Here is a 13,962-nt window from a genome sequence, read left to right on the forward strand (position 1 = left end):
AGCTAGTGGGGAAACTGAGTCACTGGGGGGCCACAGCAGGTAGGGTGCTTGGCTTGCATGCGGCCAACCCCAGTTTGATCTCCAGCATCCCCAGATCCCCTGAGCACCACCAGGAGTAATTCCTGAGTGCAGAACCAGGAGTAACCCCTAAGCATCGCCAGGTATGACCCAAACCCACCTCCATCAAAAAATAAAAACTGAGGGGCCGGGCGGTGGCGCTCGAGGTAAGGTGCCTGCCTTACCTGCGCTAGCCTAGGAGACGGACCGACCGCGGTTCGATCCCCCGGCGTCCCATATGGTCCCCCAAGCCAGGAGCGACTTCTGAGCGCATAGCCAGGAGTAACCCCTGAGCGTCACCGGGTGTGGCCCAAAAAAAAATAAAATAAAATAAAAAAAAAATAAAAACTGAGTCACAGAAGGGACACCCACCGACCAGACGTGAGGCTCGAGGGGGACACGAACCCCAGGGGATCACTACAGGGGACATGAATCGCAAGGGAACCAGCTCTGCCCAGCAGGGTCACCTGAGCCTTACTGAGGGCCTCTGCCCACCTGCCATCGCAGCAGGACACTGGCTACGCCCAGCCTGGCAGGGTTTCTGCCCCTCACCTCCCCTTCTGTTCCTCACTGGGGATCACGCCTCAGCCCAGGGACCCAGTGGAGGCCCAATTAGGCTGACGGGTTCTCTCAGCTTTGGGCTTAACCCCACAGGAGTGGGGACTCTAAGATCCAACTGTCTGTGTTGGGGTACTGCGAAGCTCTGCTCCTGGCCTTGACAACGGCACCAGTCCCCACAACCCCCATTCAGGCCTGGCCAGCGGGGCCGCCAGCCCCGGGGGCAAGGGGCCACTGTGGGATGCACTGCAGAGAGGCAGGTCACATCCTGGCCCAGAAGTCATTAAGCAATGGGGTGCTGAGCCGTGTTCTCTGGGCTGGACCCTCCACCCACCGCTGCCCCGGCTCTGCACTCCATCCTGCCACCCCCTCTCCCTGCTGCGGTGTAAGGGACCTTAAGGTGAAGGAGCCAGACCCAAGCACCACTCGCACAGCTGCAGAGGGAGCTGAGTCCTGCTTAGACACGAGCTGACAAAGCCATTTATGCCTCAGCAACTGCAGCCCAGCAGAGAAATGCTGGCACCGCTCACTGCCCTTCCTGTGAGGGGACATGAGGGAGGGAAGGTTCCAGGCCATTGCCAGCTGCAAGTGGGGCCAGGAAGGCTGGAGGGGAAGCTGTGAGGACACCTGAACCTCGAGCCCCTGCTGGCAAAGGCAAAGAAATCAGAGCACCAGACTCACGGCAAGCATAGGGCAGCGCAAGGAGGGATTCAGGCCAGTGACGGACACACACAGTTCTGGGCACACAGGTCAGTGGCGGATACATAGGCCAATGCCAGACACAGGTTAGTGCAGCCACAGAGTCCCGCTGCCTTTTCCTGCCCCAGCTACTCAGGGTGCACCGACTCTGCCTGTCATTGTTCTGGCAGATCCGAACCCTGCCTGTGCTGGAAGCCGGCCGACGCTGGCGGGCACCTCATGGTCACTGGTACATGAGGCAGAGCAGGGCCACGCCCATCCAGGGCTTTCCCCTCAGAAGCACCGAGGCCCTGCCAGGCCCTGGGGCTGCAGCATGGGGTCACAAGTATCAGCATGACCTGTGTTCAAGTCTGCACTGACCGGGACTGTGACACCCCAGAGGTGGTGCTCAGCGTCTTGAGGAAAAAGCGCTGTCCCCTTGTAAGCAAATCCAGGCACATTCAGCATTGACAAGCTGGGGCGCCCCCCCCCCACCTTCCTTAGAGCCCCTCTGGGGAGGTTGTCGAATCACTGTTTTATTGGGGAGGGGCCATCCCTGGCAGTGTTTGTGGGGACTGTCCAGGTAGACACGCACATGGGAAGGCATTTCTTCCTTTGTGTGCTTCTGGACACTTTGAGACTTGGAACCTCTCCAGTGAGTGTCCTGAGCATGTGAAGATCACAGTATACCAGATGCTTCCCTCAGACCAACATGCTGCCTGGCCCGACCTTCCAGAGTGGTCCCTGCAGGCCTGAGCCCCTAAGCTGAGCAGCGGCACGGGTGGAGTTGAGGCTTCCCAGCTGCGGCCTCCCAGGTTAGTTTCGGGGAGAGGCCTCCCTGCCCATGGTCTGACAGTGCCATGGAAGTGGGGCCCAAGGGTGTCTGGGTGGCATCCATGGTCTAGACTCCAGTCCCTGCCCTCTCCCAACCCTATGTCCACACACAGCCACACCAGACCCAGGCCTCTCCTCTCAACGTCTGCTGGGCACATGCAACCCTGAGTGCGGTCCATCCCTAGCTGTACCCTGGCATCGTCCCACTGCCACCCAAGCCCCAGAGCCCGACGGACTGATGCTGGTCAGACGCCTCTCCCTCAACAGCTGCATAGCCACTGCCTGGCCCCCGTTTTTGGTCTGGGGCTGGCAGTGCTGAGGTCAGCTCTTCCTGAGCGTGCCTGGCCACCCTCATGTCCCTGCATTCCTTTCCTGGCTGCACTTGTTAATGTGGTTTGGAAACAGGACCAAGAGGGAAAGTAAGGATAGGAGGTGTTGGCTGTGAGCCCAGAGCAAAAGCAGCCGGGATGCTGGGCGTGGGGCTGGACCTGCCCAGCACCCACAGGGGAGCTGCAGGAGCACAGGTTGGACGGCTGGTTGGGGGGGGGGAGGGCACAAATGATCACACCGGGCCTGCGGTGTCCCCAACTTGCTGGGCCTGAATGGCTGCGGCAGGCAGGGCTGACCAGCAGTGGCTCTTCTGTTGGGCACTCCCTGGCCAACTCTTCTTCCTCATCTACCTGGAGCCCCTGGTCTCAGAGCACTGTTGCCCGGACCAAGCACTCACCCTGCCAGCGTCTGGGGTGTGCCAGTCAGTGGTCCCGAAGCAGGTCTCCCTCAGCCCTGTACCTCTCCCCCCCCTCCGCTCTGGAACACACCGCAGCCGGGACACAAGGTACAAGCCAGGTACAAGCTGCAGGCGGACAAACAAGTTCTCGTGTCTGCATGAAAAGTTCCTGTGGAGTCCACTCAGGGCGCGGGCAGCCATCAGCTCGGTAGGACAGTGGCCTCACAAACACCAGACAGGCGAGTTTCCAAGGTGGGCATGTTTGTTTATAAAGTGCATCACTTCAGGGAGGGGCTCAGACCTTGTCACTTGAGCCAGGGGTCCCTCAGCCTATCCCCACCGCCCAGCACCAACGCTCCTATCACCCCAGCAGGGAGCCAAGAGTTCTGCTCACCCTTTAATGCACAAAGCGCAGTAGCTACACTGGCTCCCCAAGTTTCAACTGTGCCGACTGAAGGCGGGAGCGGTCAGAGCCACCTCTGGGAATCGGAACCCTCAGACAGAGCAGCGCCTGCTCCTCGAAGGGAAGAGACGGCCTCTTGGCTGAGGCAGGCAGCAAGGAGCCCGGTCCACAAGAACACCAAGGGAAGGACACAGATTTTCAGTGTAAAGGTTCCAGAAATGAGCCCTACAAGCAGGTAATGGATGTGTGCCTGGATGAATAGGACAACCCGCTCTGTCAGAGGGCTTCGTGTCACTCGGCACCCCGGGAGGGAGGCCGGGCGGCCCCCTAGTCACGAGCAGCCGGCAACCACGGGAACCACATGCATCCGACACGGTGGCCAGAGGCCTAGGCGTCTTCCGCCATCTGCAGCAGAGAGTTGATGGCCGCGTCCTTGTTCCCTCTCTGCGCCTCCAGCACAGAGCGGATCACCTCCCGGTCCATGTTGGGGAACATGTCCTGGATGGCCTTCAGGTCCTCTTCCTGCCAGCGAGGCTGGGCACTCAGGGCTGTGGGGGGCATGGCCATGGGTACCATGCCGGGGCCGCATACAGCGGGCATCCCTGCCAGAAGCACAAGGTGATGTTCAGGGTGACAGCGCTGACATCCCGCCCACCGATCAGACACTGAAGGTCTGGCGGACACAGACGAGAGAAGCCCACAGCCCACCCTGAATGTCCCGGGGAGTCCCCACAACTCGTTCTTCTCTGAGCTTGGTGGCCTGAAAGCCATGGGACACCCCTCCCCCACTCCTCCCAGGGCCTTGAGGAGCCCACTAGGAGCCATGGGACGCAGACAGCGCCACACTGACATTAGCTACACTGGCTGGGCCTCATCCACAAGATGGGGTGTCGGCAGTAGAGACAAAACCAACTTCCGTGGTAGTGTGGGGCTGTGAGCGACTGTGGGAGCACCTGGAGTGACTGCAGCCAACTCTTGTCTCCAAGGACACATTCCAGCTTACTGACCCCCAACAGCAGGGCCCACCAGTGCCCACGGCACGACCCTGTACTGAAGTGTGTGTGCAGCTGAGACACCCCTCCCCCCAGGTGGCATCCTTCAAGAGGAAGCAGGGACCCGAGGTGCATGAACTGGGTCCTATTCATCTGGTCCAGGGATCTACAGCACTGCCCCGGCCCACCACTGTCCTTCTAGGAGGCCCATGCAGGAGCAGCCTTGCATCTCATATCCCTCCTCCTCACAGATGCCCATCCTCAGGTCCCAATGGGAACCCCAGTGCCTTCTCCCACAGCACGGGGTATGTGCCAGGCACATACTACAGCACAGCTACAGGCAGATAGGTGAGGAGGAGCTGAGTGGAAACAGTGGGGAAACCCTGCCTCAGGCACTGAACCAAAGCAAGTTGTGGGCCCAATGCTCCCGGCTCTGCCCTCTCTGCTGCCATTAAGGGTGGGAAGGTCCTAGTTCCTGCTACAGAGGTATTCAGCGGAACACACACGCGTGCACGCACTTGAAAGCACAATGCAAGGAGCCCCACCTGTGATGGGCACGTAGCCAACTCCCTGCTGGTACACGGTGGGCATCAGCACCACAGGCTGTGGTGGCATCATCATGGCAGCTGGCAGCGACTGAAACAGAAGATGATGCGGGTCATGGCACGGGCACGTCACACCCACTTCCTCCATCCCTCCACATTTTCTGGGTGAAGGCTTAGGCTCAGGGGTACAGAGGACCCGCCACTGGACACAGGTGTGCAAGGAAGTTGGCTGAGGGGTTAGCTGGCACTCAGGAAATCCCAAAGGCAGGGGATAGGCCTTCTGGGAACCAGGGGCCAATGAGGAGGAAACTGTTCTGCAGATCAGAGCTGCCTGCCACAGTGAGGAAAATGGGCAGGGCAGGAGGACAGGGCAGGGAGCAGAGGGCAGGAGGCAGAGGTCAGGGCTCACCGTGTAGGACATAACCAGGTTGATCATGCCCTCCTTGTCATCGCCCTGCCGCCCGCTCAGGCTGTACCACTCATCCTCCACCTTGCCCTGCTTCAGGCTCTCGGGGATAGTGATGTGTGTCCAGGCGATACGATCGTCCATGGAAAAGGCTCGCTAGGGACAGCAGGAAGAAAGCGTGAGCGGCCCAGTCAGTCCAGAATGTCCCATGATCTGCCCTCCCTGACTCCCCCAAAGCAGACACACCAGTGACACACACAACCACAGGCGACAGCATTCCCGAGGGACTCCACGTCCTGCTGACTGGCCACGTCCCCCATCTCTCTCCACGTGTTATGGGTGTGGTCGTCACTGGTGGTGGCGTGTCTGCTGTCCGTGTGACTTGGGGATTGCAAGGAGCCCTCAAACCTCACCTCGTCAAAGACCTCCAGGTAGAAGGAGTCCACGCCCGGGGGGACTGTGCACTGAATGACCTTGTTCCAGCGCGGGTTCCTGGCTCCATTGTGAGCCGTGGGCGTCTCGTACACAGCATAGCCCAGGCGTAGGCGGCAGTAGGGGTCCATGCGGGTCATGCCGTAATTCTTTGCCAGCTTGGCCTGTAACGAGGTCAGTGCCAGACTTCACAGGGGGCTGCACAGTGTCTGCCCACGGGGCCCACAGGTGTGCCAAAGCACAGCCGCCCCGGGCGGCAGGAGGGGCATGATGGTCAACTGGCCCCTCACAGGCTCCTCAGAAGCTGGGAGGGACAGCAGCTGTCGCATCCTTGGCCTGGCAGCACTGGCCCAGCCTGCTGCAGGGGGAACGGCCAGCTCTGGAGACCAGCACTCGGCCTTGTCTGCACTTCTGAGGATTCAGCACACCTGCCCAGATCACAGGAAGCCCCTAACTCGTGGGGGTGCTACCTCACCCCATACCTGCAACGATACTCTCTGCTTGCCCAATCCCTCCAGGCCCACGACAGATACCTTGACCTGCATCCAGCACAGCCCCTGCCATCGCTCCTCCTGTCCCTGCTAAGTCTGTATCTGCATGTAGCTCAGCTCAGGCCACACTGTCCCTCCTCCTGCCCTAAGTATGTGTCTACACGTGGCTCAGCATGGCCCCTACATCCCTTCCTCCTGACGCATGTGCATGTATGTAACCTGCTCTGACTCTCCCACCCAGGGATGTCGTCAGTAGACAGCCATGAGCTATCACCCAGGGACATCAAGGCGGAGTGATCGTGCCCAACCCAGCCAGATTCTGGGACATGTCTGGTTCCCAGGGGACTCAGAATCATTTGCTCTTTCAAAACATGTAAGGTTGGGGCCGGAGAGATAGCGTGGAGGTAGGACATTTGCCTTGCATGCAGAAGGTCGGTAGTTCGAATCCTGGCATCCCATATGGTCCCCTGAGCCTGCCATTTCTGCTATTTCTGAGCAGAGAGCCAGGAGTAACCCTGGGTGTGACCCCAAAAACTTTATTAAAAGAAAAAAACAAAAAGCATCTAGGGTTGGTGTGAGCCACGTCAGTGGTTTTCGGAGGCACACCAGTCACAAGGGTCTGTGCTGGTCTCAGAAACCACCGTGAGAACTGGAGGGGTCCCTCGGCACCAATGCTGAGGTTTGTGACCCCTCTCCACAGCCCCGAGAAGTGGGCGCTCACCTGCACCACAGTGATGCTGAGCCGGCCCACAGTGCCCACGGCTCCCCCAAACTGCAGCTGCTGGGCTGCCTGCGCGTCCAGTCGGATCTGCTCCTGCTGCTGTGTGGGTGCGATGCGCAGGAAATCTTGCGGGAGTTCGCCGATGTACACCTGGACAGTGACACAGTTCAGGGGCCGGGCCTGTGCAGCCCGGCTCACCCCTGCAACCCCCACACCATCCCTAAAGAGCGGATCAGGGCAGCTTCACACATCTCTGCCAACATGCCCACTGCCCAAGGCCACTCCTCTGGTCCATAACTGCTGAATCCAAGACAAGGGTCTGTGAAGAGAGTTGTGTGCCCCTTCCCACTCACCTCCAGTTCCAGCACAACCCAGGACAGACTTGACAGCACCCAAGCCCACGTGAGGACAAGACAGGTGGGCCCAGGCACACCCATCTGACTGGGCAGGAGTGATGGAGGAGACCAGAGCCCAGGGGAACAGGTGATCAGCAGTGGCCTCAGGAGTAGATAACCAGCAGGGACCCCGGAGTAGCTGAGACGGGCAGGGGCAATCGACACACTGCAGCACCCCAGAATGACATCAGTGATGGGATAGGAACAAGACCCTGAGTGGTCACCAACTCCACAAGCCCACACCAGCTTCAAGAAACTTGTTCATATCCCAAGAAGGCTGGGTTCTCCCCCATGCCCTGAACTCAGGCGCTGGGCTGGGGACACAAGCAAGGACACGTAGTCCTCACTGGCTCTGAAGATAGGCTGAGCACGACCAGGGCAATCCACACCCTACCAGCTCTCCAGCCAGCTGCACTGAACACTCAACTCAGTCTTCCCTCTGAGAAGCTAACCGGGCGAGCCTTGCACCTTGGGGCCAGCTCGGAGTGGGGCGGCAGCGCCCAGGGGAAGGTACTGGGTTGCCAAGCAGGAGCCTCCGGAGCGGGCGCACGCCATGAACAGGCCTCCCCCGGGGCATGTGGGGGACTCACACCAGGAGGCCACGGTGCTGGCAACAGAGCCCACACACCTGCCCACACGGGAAGTCCTGGCGCTCCAGCAGGCTCCGGCCCTCCTCCCCTACTAATACGCACAGAAGCAGCAACAGAGCAGCTGGTGCAGCAGATGCCACAAGGCTCCTCTCCACACCCTCTGTGGCAGCTCGCTACACGGAGACTAAGCCCAGCAGAAGGCCTCAGGGACGCCTTCCAAGAGGGCACGGGCCTGAAGAACACAGGCTATAAGGGCTCCACAACATGGATGCAGCAAGAGTGTTTGGGGGTGCCCCAAGGGACCTGCCACAGCACCTCAGCAGCACTGAGAGATTATCAAGGCATCCATATGTGATGACCGGTCCCCATACCCAGAAGTCACAGAACAAGGGCTCCCACAGCCCTGGGTCCTTCGTCCCGCAAAATGAGGGGCTCCCACAGTCCCGGGCTCTTCCCCAAAAACAAGGGGTCCCATAGCTCTGGGCTCTTTTTCCCACAGAATATGGGGCTCCCCACAGCCCTGGGCCTTTATTTCTTCAGAATATGAAACCCTCACAGGTCTCCACAGGCAGGACAGGTGGTCCCAGTGCCCTGGTATGGTGACGCAGGAGTGACCACTCCAACTGTGGCACAGGCAATAGTTCTGAACTAGGCTCTCCACAGTGCCTTGGACAGAGGTTGCGTCACACACATGGCACAGAGTACCATGTCCACGGAGCTGAGCTCTGCCCACAGATCAACAGACAACCTCTAGTGCCCTGGCACAGGACCCACATGGGGTCCTCCAGCCCAGGGGCACAGTGACATATTGCAAGCATATGGAAGCAGGAGCCTGAGAATTCACCAGATTCCAGGGTGTACTGGGGAAAGTTGGCCAGGAGTTCCTCCATGCCTTCGGCACCCTGGACTGGCCTTGTCCATCTGAGAAGAGTTCAAGGATGCATCCACAAGCCAGCACAGAGAGGGACACTGCATTCATTCCCATTCCCACCAACAGCCTTCTCCGTCCTCTGGGACAAAAGCCACTCGCTGGCAGCCCGGGAAGCCCCAGCCACTCCCTGGGCCAGTGCAACATTCTTTTGGGCATGAAGCCTGAGTGTGAAGAGATGTGTACCCTGCGAGGCTGGGACGTGCCTTGCCTGCTGTGTTCTGTGGGGATGAGACTAAGACAAGTGGTGTGGAGAGGCTCAGCAAGTAGGGAGTATTGGCGAGGCCTGGATGGGACAGTAATGCAGAGAGGACACCGGACATGGTGGCTAGGTGGACCTTCCCAGCAGGAAGTGCCAGGTGCTGGTGGCAAGTTCCCAACCTGCTCTGCAGGTCACTGTCTCTTGGGTTTGGACCTGAGCTTCATGGCCACGGGTGGGACATGAAGAGAGTCTGGGACATCCCACAGTGCTGGAAGGAGTCCAGGTGGTGTCTGCTGCTGGGAAAAAACTCCAGAACCGGGGGCGAGATACAAGAGAGGGATCTCTGAGTCTATAGTCCCTGCCTACTACCCAGGGGTCTATCTCAGGCCTTTCCCACCAGGCACCCCATAGTCCCTGCCGTCTACCCAGAGGTCTACCTCAGGCCCTCCCCACCAGACACCCCATAGTCCCTGCCGTCTTCCCGGGGGTCTACCTCAGGCCTTTCCCACCAGGCACCCCATAGACCCTGCCGTCTACCCAGAGGTCTACCTCAGGCCCTCCCCACCAGGCACCCCATAGCCCCTGCCGACTACCCGGGGTCTACTTCAGGCCCTCCCCACCAGGCACCCTATAGTCCCTGCCGTCTGTCTACCCAGAGGTCTACCTCAGGCCCTCCCCACCAGACACCCCATAGTCCCTGCCGTCTACCCAGGGGTCTACCTCAGGCCTTTCCCACCAGGCACCCCATAGTCCCTGCCGTCTACCCAGAGGTCTACCTCAGGCCCTCCCCACCAGACACCCCATAGTCCCTGCCGTCTACCCAGGGGTCTACCTCAGGCCCTCCCCACCAGACACCCCATAGTCCCTGCCGTCTACCCAGGGGTCTACCTCAGGCCTTTCCCACCAGGCACCCCATAGTCCCTGCCGTCTACCCAGAGGTCTACCTCAGGCCCTCCCCACCAGACACCCCATAGTCCCTGCCGTCTACCCAAGAGGTCTACCTCAGGCCCTCCCCACCAGACACCCCATAGTCCCTGCCGTCTACCCAGAGGTCTACCTCAGGCCCTCCCCACCAGACACCCCATAGTCCCTGCCGTCTACCCAGGGGTCTACCTCAGGCCCTCCCCACCAGACACCCCATAGTCCCTGCCGTCTACCCAGGGGTCTACCTCAGGCCTTTCCCACCAGGCACCCCATAGTCCCTGCCGTCTACCCAGAGGTCTACCTCAGGCCCTCCCCACCAGACACCCCATAGTCCCTGCCGTCTTCCCGGGGGTCTACCTCAGGCCTTTCCCACCAGGCACCCCATAGTCCCTGCCGTCTACCCAGAGGTCTACCTCAGGCCCTCCCCACCAGACACCCCATAGTCCCTGCCGTCTACCCAGGGGTCTACCTCAGGCCCTCCCCACCAGACACCCCATAGTCCCTGCCGTCTACCCAAGAGGTCTACCTCAGGCCCTCCCCACCAGGCACCCCATAGTCCCTGCCGTCTTCCCGGGGGTCTACCTCAGGCCTTTCCCACCAGGCACCCCATAGTCCCTGCCGACTACCCGGGGTCTACTTCAGGCCCTCCCCACCAGGCACCCCATAGTCCCTGCCGTCTACCCAGGGGTCTACCTCAGGCCTTTCCCACCAGGCACCCCATAGTCCCTGCCGTCTACCCAAGAGGTCTACCTCAGGCCCTCCCCACCAGGCACCCCTAGCTGGCCAGCTCTGTGAGGACAAGGACCCGAGCAGTTGAACCGTCCCAGGGCAGGGGCAGGCCACCTTCCAGGCAGGGGCCACCGCCTGGCCACCACCACCCGTGCAAGGGAGCCCCGGGCTGGCCAGGATGTGGTCAGGAAGAGGGGAGCAACCCCGGCAGCCCCGGGCTGGTGTGCTGACACTTCCAGGAAAATGCCCGCGGACGGAGAGCGGGGAAGCAAGCGACCGCCCCAGACTAGGGGGATCGGGACGGAAATGGAGACCATGGGCCCAGTGATCTAGAAGAGCAGAGCCCCCGAAGCGTGGGCCCGGGCCGTCGGCAGCCATGCTGCGCCCAGCCGACGAACGCCCCTGCCCGGGGAGGCGAGGGCTCCCAACGGCGGCGGAATCCCCGGCCCGGCTGCTTCCGGCAGCTGCCTCCGGGGCGCCGAGGAGACGGATCCCGCCGGGCCGAGCGCACGCCGTGACGGGACTCACCGGGCCGCGCTGCGTGCTGACGGTGGTGGCCATGGTGCCGCCCTGGGAGCGCCGGAGCCGCCGGGAGTCGCGACGCCACCGGTTGCGCCCGCCGAGCCGCCGCCACAGTCAGCTGACAGCCCGCCCGACGCCCGGCTCCGCCTCCGCGCAGGCGCAAAGCGGCGGGACCCGCCCCTTCCGGCGCGCAGGCGCGGACCGGTCGGCGCCTGCGCAGTCTGCGTCCAGCCCGCGGCCGCGAGAGGCGGCGCCGCCCTCCCGCGCCCGTCCGCGCAGGCGCGTCTCCCGGGCCGCCTCGCCGGAAGCCCCTCCCCTCCCCCAGGCCACGCCCCCGCCAGAGGCCACGCCCCGCCAGGCTAGACGCAGGCCCCGGCAAGGCGGGACCGGAGGGAGGAGGAGGAGGCCCGGGGCAGCCGGTGGGCGCTGTGCGGGGGAGCCGTGGGGGCTGCCAACGGGGGCAAAGCACAGCGGGCCCCGATGGGGAATGGCCACCTGGCTAGCGATGCCCCAGGACGGTGGCAGCCACATCTGTCCACATCTGTGCTCTCCTCCTCCACAAGCAGAAGATGCTGCTTCTCCTTCACCCTTTGGGGCTGGACACACAGACCCGCCCCGCCGGGAGGGCCTTGCCCTCCTGTGCCCTGAAGCAAGGCTTCAACCTCCTCAGGACACTGAGCCCAGCCAGGGGTGATCGCTCATCACCTCAGGGCATGACCCCCCAAAAAGGAAGCCTCTGTTTCCCGGTGCCTGGCTATCCAACAGGACCCCACATCCTCTACTCTGCCCACAAGCACTCACAGGCACAGAGTGTACAGAGTGGCCATGGCCTTGACAGGACTGCTAGGCAGGGCAGTAGCCATATTGTGCGTGCTCACTAGGTAAGCCTAGTAGTCCTGCCATGTTGCGTGCGCCCAGTAGGTCGGCCTGTCCTGCCATGCCGTGTGTACGACTACAGCAAGCATGCACTCCAGCTGGGAGCTGCAGGTTGTCATGGTGCTCTGCCCAGGAACCACCAACACTGGATGGATCTTATCCTAGTGGCCTCGCCGCAGGCCCAGCCATGTGTTCAAAGCACTGCACAGTTTTGGTCACCGTGGGTCAGCAAAACAAGGCATCTCAGTCCTGTGCCACCCAGCCCCTGCAGTCATTTGAAAACTCAGAATGCCAGATCGCAGCACTGGATTTCCCCGGCAAAGACTCTAGCAGCCTGCTCATCAAACGCATGAACAACCCAGCCTAGAATTTCCCATTCTCACAGCGTGTTTCTGGGGCCTCTTGCTTCCCAGGATCCCAGCGAGAGACAGATGGTGTGCTCCCATCTTTGGAAGAATTCTTGTAAGTGAGATGCTTATAAAGAAAGGGTAAGCAGGATTGAGCAGGGCGAGAAGTGCCAGAAGCCTCAAATAGCCTGCTTTTGCCTTTGGATGTGCTACAGCAAGTCCCAGCCAGCCCTGGGCTCTTGTGGAAGGCCTGGAAGATTAGCATACTGACCTCTGCAAGTAGTCACCGCATGCTGACTCTCTCTCTCTCTCTCCCCCTCTTTTTTCTCTCCCTCTCTCTGTTTCTGTCTCTTTTTTCCTCTCTCCCTCCTTCTCTCCTTCTCCCTCTCTCTGTCTCTGTCTCTTTCTCTCTCTCCCTACGCCACACACTTACTCTTGGCTCTGCTCTGAGGAATAACTCCCTATGGGATGCCAGAGAATGAACCCAGATCAGCTGCATGCAAGGCAAATGCCCTCCTGCTGTATTCCTTCAAATTACCTTGGTGACTGTGGTGTGTGTGTGTGTGTGTGTGTGTGTGTGTGTGTGTGTGGTGTGTGTGTGTGTGTGTGTGTGTGTATGTGTGTTTTGGGGTGTGTGGGAGGGTGGGCTTAATATGTATTATATATCCTCGCCCCTATGAGGTCATCCTTTTGGAAAAAACGTTTGTGCATGCAAATTGGGTGATTGTGGGACAGCCAATCAAATTGCATATGCCCTTATAAGGAGCAGTGAGCCAATCTCTTGTATACAAATAAGGGTTGTAGGAGGACCAATCAGATTGTGTATGCCCATATAAGGGTCTGTAATAAGACCTACTGAAAACTGGCTCCTCCCTCATTTTTCTGGAACCTTTCTCCTCTTTTCTTTCATAAATAGGGACAGAGGCAGGTCAGGGACCATCCAGGTGCTGAGGGTGGGTGCCTTCCTTGGCAGAGATGAGGCCTTTGGTTGAAACACAGCTAAACCACAGCCTGTGGAAAGGGCTGGAAGAGGCCCCCCACCTTGTGACCCCATTGTCCAGATTCCACCTATAGAAGTCAGTTTTGGGGAGCAGAGAAGGTGAAAGGTGCTCAAGGATGGTGGAAATTGCCTCCACAGGCCAAAGCCCCCACTGGTGTCCAGGAAGCCCTGGGAGAGAGCATCTGTGAAACGGAAGCTATTCTGCAGCTTGATGAGCAGAAGTCCCGAGAGAGGCTGAGGAAACCTTCCAGTCAGGCGCTGAGAACTGTCAACCAGGGCCCCGGACAAGACCCATGTCACATTAGAATTGCATAGAGTCTCCCCCGACCTCCACATGTCACTAAAGATACCCACATTAAAATGTCCAAAAAAGGGGCCGAAGAGATAGCATGGAGGTAAGGCGTTTGCCTTGCATGCAGAAGGACAGTGGTTCAAATCCCAGCATCCCATATGGTCCCCTGAGCCTGCAGGGGCGATTTCTGAGCAAGAGAAAGGAGTAACCCCTGAGCGCTGCCGGGTGTGACTCAAAAACAAAAAAACCGAAGAGATAGCATGGAGGTAAGGCGTTTGCCTTGCATGCAGAAGGACAGTGGTTCAAATCCCAG

General features: G+C 60.1%; 1 protein-coding gene across 2 annotated transcripts; it reads right to left on the reverse strand.

Moving 5' to 3' along the window:
- Positions 1-3,098: 3,098 nt before the first annotated feature.
- On the reverse strand, positions 3,099-11,285 carry TOLLIP (toll interacting protein). Of its 2 annotated transcripts, XM_049781168.1 has the most exons (6): positions 11,141-11,278; positions 6,845-6,994; positions 5,614-5,796; positions 5,204-5,356; positions 4,795-4,885; positions 3,099-3,859 (listed from the first exon to the last, which is right to left on the reverse strand). In XM_049781168.1, the coding sequence occupies exons 1-6, from the start codon at positions 11,171-11,173 to the stop codon at positions 3,645-3,647; spliced, it is 825 nt and encodes a 274-aa protein (XP_049637125.1). In that variant the 5' UTR covers positions 11,174-11,278; the 3' UTR covers positions 3,099-3,644. The 2 variants fall into 2 exon arrangements, with proteins under 2 accessions (XP_049637125.1, XP_049637127.1); XM_049781170.1 differs by lacking the exons at positions 4,795-4,885; positions 5,204-5,356; positions 5,614-5,796 and having other exon boundaries at positions 3,800-3,859; positions 11,141-11,285.
- Positions 11,286-13,962: the final 2,677 nt, after the last annotated feature.

Source organism: Suncus etruscus, chromosome 9, assembly GCF_024139225.1.
Source record: "Suncus etruscus isolate mSunEtr1 chromosome 9, mSunEtr1.pri.cur, whole genome shotgun sequence".
NCBI lineage: Eukaryota > Metazoa > Chordata > Mammalia > Eulipotyphla > Soricidae > Suncus > Suncus etruscus.